The sequence below is a fragment of the Prionailurus bengalensis genome, chromosome X (assembly GCF_016509475.1).
Source record: "Prionailurus bengalensis isolate Pbe53 chromosome X, Fcat_Pben_1.1_paternal_pri, whole genome shotgun sequence".
NCBI lineage: Eukaryota > Metazoa > Chordata > Mammalia > Carnivora > Felidae > Prionailurus > Prionailurus bengalensis.
In genome coordinates this window covers 94871788-94887263 of record NC_057361.1, presented here as the reverse complement: position 1 = coordinate 94887263, position 15476 = coordinate 94871788, and the positions used below count along the sequence as shown (strand labels likewise).

The window sequence follows — 15476 nt, the reverse complement described above, 5'->3', positions numbered from 1 at the left end:
GAGATCGTGACCTGAGCCAAAGTCAGGCGCTTAACCGACTGAGCCACCCAGGCGCCCCCGTTGTTTGCGCCGCTTGTCTTTCCTCTGGTTTTGCCGTCTTTGGGTACATGCAGAATTAATCAGAAGAGTGATGTTTTCTGGTTCTGTTTGTCTTTTTGAACTTATTTTTTTAGGACATGATTTAATTGTCAAACGACATGAAGCATCGTTTCATGTCTTTCTATCTTCCCCTTCAAAAGGCGCAGGGGGGGGAAAAAGACACGCGACAAGCTAGCCAACATTTAATAAATTTAATAAATTAATAGGAAGTATCACAAAAACCTGGAATGGATAACATACAGGAGCCACGAGTAAGACAACACTTGGCAACCACTCACAAAAAGTACCATTTGACAAAGGAGAAGATTTACAGGAAATAATATAAGGCAGTCTGTTGCACGTGTCTTAAACAGATATACATATAGAATATAGTACATCAAAATGATTTGACAGCAAATTCACCACGTTTACATTTATCACATGGAGTGTTGTTTTTTTTTTAAAACATTTACAAAAGTTTGTAGATTTAACACTGAACTGTAAGATTTATATCCAAATGAGCATATTTGTTTCATACCAAACTGCACAGAACTTACGAATAGCACACGATTGGAGAATAATGACTGTGTTGGGTACTATGAAGTACTACTACTCGATGACATAAGGATTATTAACAAATGTGCTATAAGCTATTATCATTCAACTTATTGCTAGTGCTTTTGAAAATCTGTGGTTTGTATTTTTTTTTTCTTTGTAAAACATGTGCTACGAGCTTGCCCTGCTAGTTAAGAAATCAGATGTTTCCAATTTTCTCCAACAGTCACAATACTTCAGATCTGAATGCGCAGTCGTGTTAAGGACTGCTCAAGGATTTTCTCCAGTCCTGTTAAGATCACCTACTCTGTCCCGCCTCAACACAAATCGATGGATTCATGCAACATACACAGCATACATGAGGGACACCATGTGTATGTGCAGAACTCGTGCTTCATGCATGCTGGGTGTCTTCAGACATTTTCGTGTCAGTAAGAATTAGATCGTCTCGTTCAGTTTCTTATAATTGGTTTAACATGCAGTTCGACAGAGCTAGAACAGGCAGGTGGACTTGACTTTCATGTCAGATTTGGGCATGCTCAAGCGATTGACGGATATTCGGCAGTGTTGCTCATCGAGTAGAGACTGTATGAGTTTCCTCGAATACAGCAGCTCTCCCACTGCCCTGGTGGCAGACGGTTGGATTTATCTATGCTGTGTGTTGAGAACATCGACCAGGGGTTTTGGAAATTCAGATTCTGCCTTCACCAACCGAGAAGCACACGCTAAGGCGCGTAAGTAACTGTCAGGCATCAGAGATGGCATCATGCATTCTTCGGGAAATTGATCCACAGTTGTGTGAAATGGACACACATGGAAAGATAGTCACTGGAAACGCTTGTGTACTCGGAACACAGCATAGACTTGATGGTCTGACTTTAGCAGTGCTTGAAAACCTCTCACGGTTAGCAAACAAGTTAAATGGCGCTGAATTCTTAGAGCAGCAGGCCCACGAATGGAAACGATGGCCAACACTTATAGTGACACAACGCTATATTTTAACAAAGATTTAAACCTCTGCTACACAACTGCAGGACAATGAAGAGCTTTCCACTTTCACAAATTAGCTGCAGCCTCTTCCTGCACGAGAGCTTGGAAGGATCTGAAAATGAGATACATTTTGTTTAAAATCCGAATGGAAACTCTGTATTTCTGTTTTTCCCAGAGTTCAGTACAAGCTTGTTTTGTAATTACTTTTTTTTTTTTTTTTTTTCACATTCTAAGGGCCTAATTCTGTAGTCCTTAATCAAGTAAAACTTCCAAGGTTTTGGTCACCTATGTTCTTCCTGCGCAAGTTTTACTCAAAAATGGACTGCTAAATTGGGTCCTATAGACAGAGGTACCGTAATTATGAAAATACTTTAATAAGGCTCAAAATGCAAATTTCACTTTGTGTGTAGCACACGAATTTCCAGGATTCGGAGATCAAAACCCAATCGACGTTGAATCCTGGATTGGGAAATAACTCTGGGATCTCATTCCCCAGTTTCATCACAGAATTAGGTATTTACTAAGGACCAGAATGAAGACGTTAATTCCAGTTTGCTTGGCATTGTAATCAGAATTTGAACATTGTCCTTGAGAAGTGAAAAGCTATTGGTGTATATATCTCGTATCAGCCTTCCACTTCCGTAGTCCTGGTCATCCAGCTGCTATGTTAAAAGACCACTATGTTTGGGGATGGACATTGCAGTAAAATACCAACACGACATTCTGACAATGTCAAATTTTGCCCCTGTATGTGACAACGAGGCTAAGTTCTACCTTTGACGTCGCCAATAGGTGTGATAAGGTCATCAGAAGGCAGAACCTATCTTACTACGTTGATGTGTGTAGATGAGCAGAGCAAGAGTTTAAAGCGTATATTTACTGTTAACCCGGGAAAAGAGTCCAGCGAATTGTCAATTTTGGTGTGGCTGAAGTGTAACCACTGTCCCCGTACATCATTCTGGTCTCACGCAAACGCCACCTGAGATGAACATCGACATTTCCTTATGCACAAAAGTGAGTGGGTGAGAGAGAGACAGAGAGAGGGGGGCGGGGGAAGGAGGGAAGGAAAGAGGGAGGGAAAGAAGAAACATCAACGTTTTACGCATCGAATAATCAAAATAAGTTATTCTCCATCTGTTATAAGCAGTAAATATAGAACCCTAAATCTCACTATTGTATGCATGATTGTAAAGTTGCAAAGCTATATACAAAAACACTTTTTTTTTTAAATCGGACGATGATATTTACATTAGGTATGACCGACAGAAGAATTAGAGAACCTTTTCCTACGTTGGTAGCTTTCCCGCAGGAACGGCCTCTGCCGCTTCCGCACTGCTAATCACACACTGCTGATCCTTTCACTAATCACATTGGAGGAGTTAACCGGCAGCTCCAAGTTCTCTACCTGCATTTCTATACCGGGCTCCCGATCATCCGCTTTCTTAACCACCGGTTCGTTGGTGTGCCGGTAAATGTTAACGTTAAGCTCCCTCCCAGACAAAGCAGTGGCCGCGACCCTCGGGATCTGTCTGACCGGAGGCTTCTTCTCTGCCTTATAATTGCAGCGCAAATAGTTAGAGAAAGCCCTTCGGTAAATTTTGTTGAAAAGCGTGTACACCAGAGGATTAATGCCCGAACACACATAGCCAATCCAGACAAACACATTCAGAAGCTTCTCCATGAGCTTCTGATTACAGGCCTTCCCACACAGAACCGACAGAATATTGGTGATGAAGAACGGGCACCACATGACCAGAAACACAAAGAAAACAATGCCAAGGACTTTCGACGCTTTCCGTTCGTTGTTGATGGCTTGCATGGTGCCCCGGGGACGGCGCTCTTTCTTCTTCCTGCGGCGCGGGTTCGGGTCCTGGTTGGGGTTGGGAGCGCTCTCTTCCTCGGGGGGGTTCCTCTTGCAGCACTTGAGACAGTCCAGGCTTATTCCGGGCGGTTCCTCGACGTGGCCGTGCAGTAACATCAGGGCTTGGCGGCGGAGGACGTGGATCGTCAGGCAATACGTAATCACCATGATCGTCAACGGGATGAAGAAGGCGACGAAGGACCCGATAAGGACGAAGTTTGGGTCGTTCAGCACGCAGGTCGTGTTGTTGACGAACACTTTCTCTTCGTCTCTCAGTCCGATCACTGGGATAGGAACTGATACCCCTGGAGGAACAGAAGAAGAAGGGAAGGTCTTGTTACAGAGCACTGGAGAGCTGCGCGGGTTTGTACAGCCGCAGACATCCATCCAATCGCACTTTGCCGGAGAAAATTCCGAGCTGATTCTTTGTTGAAAGCTATTCATGGCCTGAGTTGCTAGGCACGTGAAAGAGAAGCAGGCGGGCCTCAGGAAATGGCAGCTTCTCTCCTGTGGGGAATGCCTTCCCCCCACATTTCTGTGCGGGAGGCAAGGAATTACCATTGTTGCTTGTGTGTAAGAGTGCATCGTGTCTGCTTCCTTTCATTTCCAGCTCCCAGAACTGCGCTGGCGCACAGCGGGCACTCAACAATCGTTGAGTGGATGGATGCGTTACTTCTATACTCAATGTCATTGATAAATTCAGAGGTTCGTGTTGTTGGCATGTCATCTTCCGCATGCAATAAAAATGATGCGCATACCGCCTACGACACTCATCACAGCCTATCAGGGTTGGCCGGGCTGAGTTTGAGATGAGCTCTTTTTAAAAATGTTTATTTAGTTTTGAGAGAGAAAGCAGGGGAGGGGCCGAGGCAGAAAGACAGAGAGAATCTCAAGCAGGCTCCCTGCTGCCAGCGCAGAGCCCGATGAGGGGCTTGAACCCACCAACGGTGAGGCCATGGCTTGAGCCAAAATGGAGAGTTGGATGCTTAACCGACGGAGCCACCGAGGCCCCCCCCCCCCTATGTTTGAGATGAATTTTTAGCTCACTCCCGCCTTTCCTGAGGAAAGAGGGTAAGAAGAGGAAATTTTAGGTGTGAGTCCTGTGGAACCAGAGCCTGGGGAGCTCTGGTTACTTGAGATGCAGAGAACAGGATGGCACCCAGCCGTGCTGCCGGGACGAGATCGGACAGCTATGCACAAATGATCTATATGCAGAAAATGAGAGGGCTCTCTTTTCAGCAAGAGTTTCTGTGAGTCGCTGGGCATAAGCAGCATCATTTCAAGGACCAGAGGCAGAGTAAAATGCAGAGTTGGGAGAGACGCGGTAGTCTCATTTCTGTCTAGAATCTCGAGCATTTTGTTTGTTTGTTTTTTTAAGAATACTGAGAGGTAGCCCTTGTAGGTAAGCAGCTCCGTGAATAAACAGGCTCCCGGGTAGGAAACATCAACAAGGAGGTGGGAGTGGAAGGGGATCTTGTGCCTCCGCCTAAGGGAAAAGCTTGGAAATTTTCAGAAATCTCTCTGGTAGATCTTGAAGAGATCCTGCATCAATAAGTAGGGATAACTTGCAAATGAAGTTCAAGGGTTTTTTTTTTTTTTTAATATTTATTTATTTCTGAGAAAGAGAGAGAGAGAGAGCAAGCAGGGTAGGGGCACAGGGAGAGGGAGACACAGAATCCGAAGCAGGCTCCAGGCTCTGAGCTGTCAGCACAGAGCCCGATGCGGGGCTTGAACTCACCGACTGTGACATCATGACCTGAGCCTAAGTCGGACGCTTAATCGACTGAGCCACCCAGGTGCCCCTGAAGTTCAAGTTTTAATGTTAATTTATTCTCTCTCGTGTTCCCCCAGGACGTTGAAGCCTGGGAAAAGTCAGATTGCACTTTTAGGAACCTATCTGAGATTATTACTAGGCATCCCGGGCTGGTAGATATTCACATTATGAGCTGTGAGGGGAGACAGAAGTGCACTCCCAGAGATTGTTGCCGGCTTTACGGAACACATACAGAACTGTGACGGATCTGAAAACCGAAAATCCCTTGGTACAAGCTGTCCTAACAGCCTGCATCAGGTGGAGACTTTTGGCTGGATGACCAAAAGTGAAAAATGGTCAGCGGCTCTCTGCTAGAGCCCCCTGAGGACGTTGACTGGTGTTCACTCCCTGGGAAGACACGAGGAAGAGAGAGCACTTGGAAAGTGATCTGTCTGCCCTCTTCCTGAGATGCGGAATTTCTGAAATGACTGGCCTTTTGTTTCCCTAGAGAAAGAGACCAAGTGATGGTGTGAGAAGCAGTAATAGATGTGACGAGGCTCTTTGTCACCAAGTTTGATGAAATGCATGGAGGAATTTCAACAGGCATTTGGGACTACAGACTACACAAGAGAACCACACAGGTTACATTTCTTGAGTTACGGAAAGGCAGGTACGCAGGTTGCCAGCTCTTAACGTTGGAACCTTTATTCGGAAACTCATAAATAAGAAGGGAGTCTTTAGAAACAGGGTAGATCAAGTGTGCCCGAAGGAAGTCAGTAGTGGCTTATCTTCGATGAAATGTTTTAGTGAAGGGTTAGGTCGCAGGAAGTTTTCTGGAGTTAAAGGAGTGAATAGGGAAGTAAGAAAAAAAAGGGAAGAACTTCTTCAAAACAATTTACAAGACAAAAAACTAGAGGAAGAACCTGCAGATTACGACAGTCTTAAAATACCTATCAAGCAATTACAATATGTGGCCCTTCTTGGAATCTCAATGCCAACAAACATTGAAAAGCATTCATGACCCAGCTGGAAATTTTGAACCATGACTGGCCTTTCCATGATATGAAATCATTACTGTTCATTAATCTTTCAGAGAGATGTTAGTATGGTGGCTATGTAGAAAAAAAAAGTTCTTGTATTTTTAGATGTGCATACTGAAATATTTATGAAGTATTGTGATGTCTGGAATTTATTTCAAAATAATATGGAAGGGAAATGTAGATAGGAGTGAAACCAGACAGTCCATGAATTGATAAATTTGGGAGCTGGATGATGAATACATGAGTCTTTATTATATAATGTTACCTACTTTTGCAATCTTGAAAGCCTCCATAACAAAAGTTTAGTAATATTTTAAAAGTTAAGAAGAGAAAAAGAAGACATAAAGGCCCTTTCTGAAGCAGGCAATGAAATCGCCATTAGATCCCAGATCATAAAGTTCTCCAAGACTTAACTGGCCACGCTAGGGCCACGCTAGGCTTGGAAGTGATTACTTCTAGAGCAAAAGACTCGGGGTCCTGAGTACAAACACTCACCACTTTGATATAACTGTAGGAAAGGAGGCCCTTTTCTCACAAAGTGCTGGGAGGGGAAAACTCATATTTTCTTAGGATCCTATAGCAAGACCAGAGGGGGTTTGGGGAACTGCTCCCCTTCCAACCTCTCCCCTCTCGCACCCCTTTCCCCCAGCATCTTGGGAACTAGAGCTTGAGGCTACAGACTTGATCTAGGGAATTCACATTCACTCTGGAGGAATCCTGATAAGGGCTGAGAAACCTACACTCAGGAAACAAATGCTGGACTGGTGATTCAACTCCCTACAGGAAAGGCTGCACAATCTTCTCGAGACACGTGAAGTCTCTGGGGGAGGGCCTTATGCACTGACCATGAGATCAGAGCCCAGCTCTGCAGCGGGATTAGTGTGTTTGTTAAAAGATTTACTCACTTTCATAAGGGACTCTGGGCTCTCAAAATAGGCCTGTGTCAAAGGATAGCAAAAGACGGATTCCAGATGAGCTGAAGCTGTGATTGGATATGTAAGTCCAGTTTTTTCCGTGGCATCTATGTGTGTAATGTCATGTACATGGAGTAAAGAATGATTCTAAAGCTGCCTTTTCTTGAGTCTGTCTCATGTTCCAGGCACGGAGCCATGCAGATCACTGATATTATACATGTAAGCTGTATTATCTCAATTTGGTGAAAGACTCTGTAATACAGATATTTTTTGGCAAAGTAGCTTAACCGCTTTACCAAATTTATGCCATTATTAATTTTCTTTTTCTTTCTTTCTTTTTTTAAAGCAACCATGAATGCAGTCAACAAAACAAGAAGAAACTCAAGGTTTTTTTTGATGACATCTGGAAATCATAAATAATAGCAACAAACGAAGCAGCATTAATAACAATACATATTGCACAGATTATCTTATTCCATACTTAAAAAAAAAACTAAAGATATGTGTCAGCAGTTCTCAAAGTGTGGTTCAAGGACCTTGGGGGCCTCTGAGATTCTTTGAGAGGGTTTGCTGGTCTACGGCCATACCACCCTGAACGCACCCGATCTCGTCTGAGAGGGTTTGCTAGGTTTCTTTTTTCCAACTCTTTGTCTTTAAAACTGTGTTTTCTTCATATACTTTAATCCAAGCAAAGCATCACAAGTTGAATGCAGCTACATGTACGAGAATTCAACTGTCTTTCCATAAAACTAAACACGGGAGAGGTGTTCAAAACTGTAAAACATAGTTTTCATCAAAATGTTACTTAACGTTAACATTACCAGGGTTCATTCTTGTTATTTAAAGGGAAATCGTTCATAAATAGTTTAAACATTTCTCAGGTTTAATTGTAAATACAGCAAGTATCAGTAGATATAATCCACATAAACAAAAGCTTTTTGGGATCTTCAATTATTCTAAAGAGTATGAAGTGGTCCTGATACCACTGAGTTTGAGAACTGCTGGTCTGTGTTAATAGCTGAAGTTACTTAAACCCTGGAGAGTTAAGTTCAGCAAATGTGTAAAGTCTTTCTCATACTTTAAATTTGTCCATCAGTAGAAATTCAGGGGATAGTATAATGTCAGGTAAATATAAACAATATCGATAATACCAATGAACTTCATGCACTATCTTATTCATTCTTGCAAAAATTCTGAAAGGCACATGTTATTGGGTGAAGTTAACTTCAGAAAAATTAAGTGATTTTAGTAAGTATAATTGGAGCAGTCTCTGATATTTTTATTTCTAAAACCTTTCAGTTGGCCAAGGAGAAAGACTGCTTCCGATTTGTCACACACCAAGTCAAGTATTTTATGAGTATTGTATACTTTCATGTGTTACCTTACTCTGTGCAGGCAAAAACATAGAAAGAAGGAATTATTAACGAGAGGCAAGGAATCTTTCTGAAATTAACTTCAATGAATCTTTATCAATCTTCTTTAGAATTCTAGAAACAACAAAGATAAATTATCACGCATGTTCTGCTGAAAATGCCAAGTACTACTCCAACCAATCAGCTGGCAAATATTTTGCATGCATTATCTCACTTAGCTCTCAAAACACTCTGAAAAAATGATTATGATTTATTAAGCTTACTGAATCTCAGAGAGACAAGAATACTTTCCGTAAACATATAGGGTCTTAGCACTTTAAAAACGTTGAATTCGGAAACAGTTATAGTTCAAGTCTTTATTAAAAATATCATTGCTGCTACTAACTACTCTTATCATTCACTGAGTACTCACTGACTCTCGTGTTTTAGCTGCATCACATACTTTTCATGCATTATCTCATTCCAACCTCATAAGAGCCATAAAATAACTTGGTAAGATCATTTACTTCAAATAAGGCAAGTAAATTCAGAAAATGTGTAAACATGTTCACACTGTTTTGGAAAGCCTCGAATTCAAGCAACACAGATCAATTCTCTTCGAACTGTACCGTATGCCAATGATTCTTAGATGCACAATTTCTTTCAGATTTTAACGTGTTTGAAAGCACGATGCGTCTTGCAACTGATAGTCTCTTACAATTACCGTCGGCCGGTCAGTCATCGCTATGTAGTCGTCAATGCAAATACGTTCACATGTGTGAATCTGGTCTGAAAAACTTCTTTTAATCTCTTCTGGTAAGATCAAAATTATCAGGAGCACAATTTGCAAAATGGGTATCAGCAGCATGGTGGTAATTTAGTGTGACTGAAGAATTATGTCAAAGCAGGCAAAGGGATGGAATGTTCTGAAGAAGGTATCAGCAGAGTCAAATGCCCCAGAGAAGTCTAGAACTTAAAACATTGCCTCTGTCTTTGAAAATGATTGTCAAACCTAAAAAGAGGGGCGCCCGAGTGGCTCAGTCCATGAAGCATTCGATTCTTGATTTCGGCTCAGGTGACAATCTCACAGTTCATGAGATCAAGCCCTGTGTCCCTGCATCCGGCTCTGCACTGACCGCATAGAGCCTGCTTGGGAAACTCTCTCTCTGTCCCTCCCCTGCTCCCTTGCTCTCTCTCAAAATAGACATACATTTAAAAACAAAAACATGGGAATGCAAGCTGGGGCAGCCACTCTGGAAAACTGTATGGAGATTCCTCAAAAAACTAAAAGTAGAACTACCCTACGACTACTAATTGCACTACTAGGCATTTATCCAAGGGATTCAGGTGTGCTGTTTCAAAGGGACACATGCACCCCCATGTTTATAGCAGCACTATCGACAACAGCCAAAGTATGGAAAGAGCCCAAATGCCCATCGATAGATGAATGGATAAAGAAGAGGTGGTGTATATATACAACGGAGTATTACTCGGCAATCAAAAAGAATGAAATCTTGCCATTTGCAACCACGTGGATGGAACTGGAGGGTATTATGCTAAGTGAAATTAGTCAGAGAAAGACAAAAATCATATGACTTCACTCATATGAGGACTTTAAGAGACAAAACAAATGAACATAAAGAAGGGAAACAAAAATAATATAAAAACAGGGAGGGAGACAAAACAGAAGAGATTCTTAAATATGGAGAACATAGGATTACTGGAAGGGTTGTGGGTGGGGGGGATGAGCTAAATGGGTAAGGGGCATTGAGGAATCTGCTCCTGATATCACTGTTGCACTATATGCTAACTAACTTGGATGTAAATTGAAAAAATAAATTAAAGAAAAAAAAAAGGAAATGAGGAGGTCCCTGATGATTATAGAGACAACAATTATAGTGGAATAGTGAAAACAGATAAATAATGAATGGTGATACAAAAGAGGGGAGAGAGTTTATAGGATGAATTTCCTGGAACAAATTAGCCAACACCAAAATGAAAACATTCTTATAAACTGGAGGGCTATTGTCAGTAATTCAACTTCTTATGAAACTCAAAGGCAATCTCAGAGGCATCTATTTTCATGAGCTGTTCTTCGTGGAAAGGAATTTTTTCGAGGACACTTGGGAGGATCACACAACGTCACGCTGACATGAGTGGTCCCTTGCCTGGTGGAGTAAGGAGTCTCTTGCACATGGGAGTTGATAGCGTGCTGTGGTACGTACATCACTATGAGGTCCGTGCAGTGAGAATGGTAAGAAATTCAGAGTCAGGCTCGGAGTCGATGTTGAACTTCAAGGGTTTTTTAGCTTTGAGAAGAGTAGGGACAGGGGTACGTGTGAATAAAGGTTAAGGATCGCAAAAGTAGGGGCAAGGAGAACGGAAATGACTTTGAGGGAAGTTGAACTAAAAGAAGACTGTAGCAGGAAAGCAAAAGAAGACAGGTCAGGAGCCTGAGGAACGAGAGGAATGTTCAGGGCTTGTGAGATACACGTGGATGAGAATGTGTGGAGAGGTGGGTGGGGAAGGTCTTAGGATTTAACTGCAACATGGCTGAGGGCATGAGGAAGTGAAAGCGGAGATAGCACTGAAATAGGACCGCATTACTACCAAGAGGTAGCAGAATGTGCCATCGCAAAATATGCCTCTTTGGGGTACGGATCATTTCGAGTTGATTATTTTGAGACGTCACAAACACAGAAGAAGCTCTGAAAAAGTAGAAGTTATCCGTGCTCATGGATTGGAAGAATAAATATGGTCAAAATGTCAATACTACCCAAAGCTATCTACACATTCAATGCAATCCCAATCAAAATTGCACCAGCATTCTTCTCGAAACTAGAACAAGCAATCCTAAAATTCATATGGAACCACAAAAGGCCCCGAATAGCCAAAGGAATTTTGAAGAAGAAGACCAAAGCAGGAGGCATCACAATCCCAGACTTTAGCCTCTACTACAAAGCTGTAATCAAGACAGCATGGTATTGGCACAAGAACAGACACATAGACCAATGGAATAGAATAGAAACCCCAGAACTAGACGCACAGACGTATGGCCAACTAATCTTTGACAAAGCAAGAAAGAACATCCAATGGAAAAAAGACAGTCTCTTTAACAAATGGTGCTGGGAGAACTGGACAGCAACATGCAGAAGGTTGAAACTAGACCACTTTCTCACACCATTCACAAAAATAAACTCAAAATGGATAAAGGACCTGAATGTGAGACAGGAAGCCATCAAAACCCTAGAGGAGAAAGCAGAAAAAAACCTCTCTGACCTCAGCTGCAGTGATTTCTTACTTGACACATCTCCAAAGGCAAGGGAATTAAAAGCAAAAATGAACTACTGGGACCTTATGAAGATAAAAAGCTTCTGCACAGCAAAGGAAACAACCAACAAAACTAAAAGGCAACCGACAGAATGGGAAAAGATATTGGCAAATGACATATCGTACAAAGGGCTAGTATCCAAAATCTATAAAGAGCTCACCAAACTCCACACCCGAAAAACAAATAACCCAGTGAAGAAATGGGCAGAAAACATGAATAGACACTTCTCTAAAGAAGACATCCGGATGGCCAACAGGCACATGAAAAGATGCTCAACGTTGCTCCTCATCAGGGAAATACAAATGAAAACCACACTCAGATACCACCTCATGCCAGTCAAAGTGGCCAAAATGAACAAATCAGGAGACTATAGATGCTGGAGAGGATGTGGAGAAACAGGAAACCTCTTGCACTGTTGGTGGGAATGCAAATTGGTACAGCCGCTCTGGAAAACAGTGTGGAGGTTCCTCAAAAAATTAAAAATAGACCTACTCTATGACCCAGCAATAGCACTGCTGGGAATTTACCCAAGGGATACAGGAGTATTGATGCATAGGGGCACTTGTACCCCAATGTTTATAGCAGCACTCTCAACAATAGCCAAATTATGGAAAGAGCCTAACCGTCCATCAACTGATAAATGGATAAAGAAATTGTGGTTTATATACACAATGGAGTACTACGTGGCAATGAGAAAGAATGAAATATGGCCCTTTGTAGCAACATGGATGGAACTGGAGAGTGTGATGCTAAGTGAAATAAGCCATACAGAGAAAGACAGATACCATATGGTTTCACTCTTCTGTGGATCCTGAGAAACTTAACAGAAACCCATGGGGGAGGGGAAGGAAAAAAAAAAAGGGGTTAGAGTGGGAGAGAGCCAAAGCATAAGAGACTCATGCACTGAGAACAAACTGAGGGTTGATGGGGGGTGGGAGGGAGGGGAGGGTGGGTGATGGGTATTGAGGAGGGCACCTTTTGGGATGAGCACTGGGTGTTGTATGGAAACCAAGTTGACAATAAATTTCATATACTGAAAAAAAAAAGAAAAAGTAGAAGTTACCCTTTTGTTAGAGAAATTTGCATTCGTAAAGGAAATCTGCCCATCTAAGCTCCTTCCTCTGTGCACCAGGAAGAGCAGGATGACTAAATCATTTGAAAACACTAAGCCTATATTTAAAGTCCAATAATGTGCTTACACTGTTAGGGGTGAAAGCCGGCAAAGTGGAAGAACTTAAAGATACAAAAAAGAAAAGTAACAGGTGATGGAGTAAGGTCCCTGAGGAGGCAAAGTCAGAAACAACTGGAAGAGTTACACTAGGAATTAAAAATGCCTGTTACTTTCTATTGGAAGAGATGATAGTATGAATGGGTGGTAGAAATAATCCAGGCCTACCTGAAAAGGTAAAAGAGGAATTAACTAGAAAGAAGAAATAACTGATAGATGGCAAAAGAGCCGAGTTGTTAACTTGATGTACAAAATGATGTAAGTGGATATTTGTTGATTCTGTGAAGCAGTAAGAAATAAGGAGAGTGAATGTAGTTAGATGAATGGAGATAGTAAGGTTTTCTTAAAAAGAAAAGAAGTTGAACACTCTTCTGTGCTGCCGGGAAAATATTTAGGAGGGCGAGTTTGGAGACTCAGGAGAAGAAGACAATGGGCAATGGAACAAGGGTCTGAGAACCTGAGAATAAACGGACGGCTGGGTCCCTAGGCAGAAAGTGAACGCTTGGGTAGAAAGGGGCCTCGGGTCTCTTGTAACGGGTAAGAAAGATATTATTATGCAAAGGAAAGAAGAGAGTCTGAACTAAGGGAGAAGTAGGAAAGATTAAGCGAAATAAACCAATTTTGTGATATTTGGGAAGTTCCATCAATAAGACATGGTGATTGATTGGATAGGGTATGTGAGGGAGAGGAAAGAGTCAACAAATAATTGCAGGTTTCTGGTTTGTGTCCTCAGGTAGATGGGGTTGCCACTAAGCATAGGACCATAAGTGAAGGAGCAAGATTGTGGCATTGAGGATCAGTATGAAATTCTATGTGAATATAGGTGTTTAGAACTCAGGAGACAGGTGTGAGCTGGGGACAGGACTTTTCTTATAAGGGGAAATTATAAGGTCGTGATCTTTTAAGAACTGTTGTGGAAAGAGAAGGAAGATCAGAAAAGAATCTAGGGCAAGGGTTCTAAACCTTTTTGTAACTATAGACCTCCTCTCAGAATAATGTGTTTTTTAAAATATGATTTATTGTCAGAATAATGTTTTTGAATGGATAAAACAACACAGGGGATTGCAAAGGAAACAAAATTCGTTTGCCGTTCTATCAAACATTAAAGCTAAACTTCAGAGACGGCAATATATGTGCTTTCTGATTAACACGTTAAATATCGAGGTCTAGTTATGGATCAAAGAGCTACTGAAATTTTGAGACAGGGACCAGCGTCTACCATATGTTCAGATATTTGCCGGAACTGAATGTGATTTTCAGTTATCTGTGAGTCCTATTGATGATAATAATATAGATACTGCAAATTACCCTTCTGGTTTGTTGCCTACATTTGTAATTGGAGTAAATCCCCAATTTCCGTTATAGGTTAGGCAAAATAAAGATGTTAACCGTTTGCAACATCAAAATTTACACATTCCCAGTTACGGTCATGATGTAGTACCTGGTATCAGAATCAGATTTAACTTCTTGCTATAAGAAACTATAAAAAATGCTAGGAAAAAGACTCTCATTTTCTAATAATGGTGGGGTAGTTTATAGAAGACCAGCACTCGTGGTAATAACAATCATAAACTGTGAACAAAAACCCCGACATGTGAAAGTACATGGGAGTGAGCAAAAAGCATGTAGAAATTACAGGGGAAGCAGCTATTGAATGAGGGAGACATAGTGTTTGAGCTCCAAATTTGTATGTTTCTCCCCCTGAGGGCATTCTCCAGCCTGGAGGTTAGATCTCAGAGCAGAAACTTGCAGTGGAATTGAACTGGGGAGTCAGAGAACAGGCCAAGATCTGCCAGAACAGCTGGGGTTTGGAAAGTGCAGTCAGAGAAAAGGACAAAGCCACGGGGAAGAGGGGGCTTACGATTTCAATACAATGTTCCCTCCCGTTGCTTTATGACACTTGAATCCTTTGTGTGTGAGATTCCAAGGAGGCTATGGAGCAAGCAACATTTGAAAACATGAAAGTATTTAATAAGGATTTCTACGGTTGTCTATGGCAGAGAAAACAAAGTTGGGAGTTGGCATCACACCATTAGAAAAGCTTAGTAAAGACCTCGCCCTTTCTCTTATACTCAGGAGGAACATGCCTTAGGGGAAAAAGCATTTCATAGGACTAAAAGATTTGCCCTAGGAATGAAAATTAGAGCTTTTAAAACCCTGAGCCTACCATAAAAAACCAAAAACAGTGCTTCTGTAAGAGTATATTTATAACATGACTAGATATACAAGAGAGACAGAAAAATGGGACCCATAATAAAGAGGAATAAACAGAAAAATGCAACCCACTATAAAGAGGAAACTGGGTACATAGAAACCGATTCCCACAGGATCCAGATATTGGAATTGACAGACACAAGCTTTAACAGATAAATAT

General features: G+C 41.7%; 1 protein-coding gene across 1 annotated transcript; it reads right to left on the bottom strand.

Moving 5' to 3' along the window:
- Window positions 1–275: 275 nt before the first annotated feature.
- Window positions 276–4335, bottom strand: LOC122476971 (5-hydroxytryptamine receptor 2C-like). Its single transcript, XM_043569903.1, has one exon. The coding sequence runs from the start codon at window positions 4067–4069 to the stop codon at window positions 2963–2965; it is 1107 nt and encodes a 368-aa protein (XP_043425838.1). The 5' UTR covers window positions 4070–4335; the 3' UTR covers window positions 276–2962.
- Between the last annotated feature and the right edge of the window lie 11141 nt (window positions 4336–15476).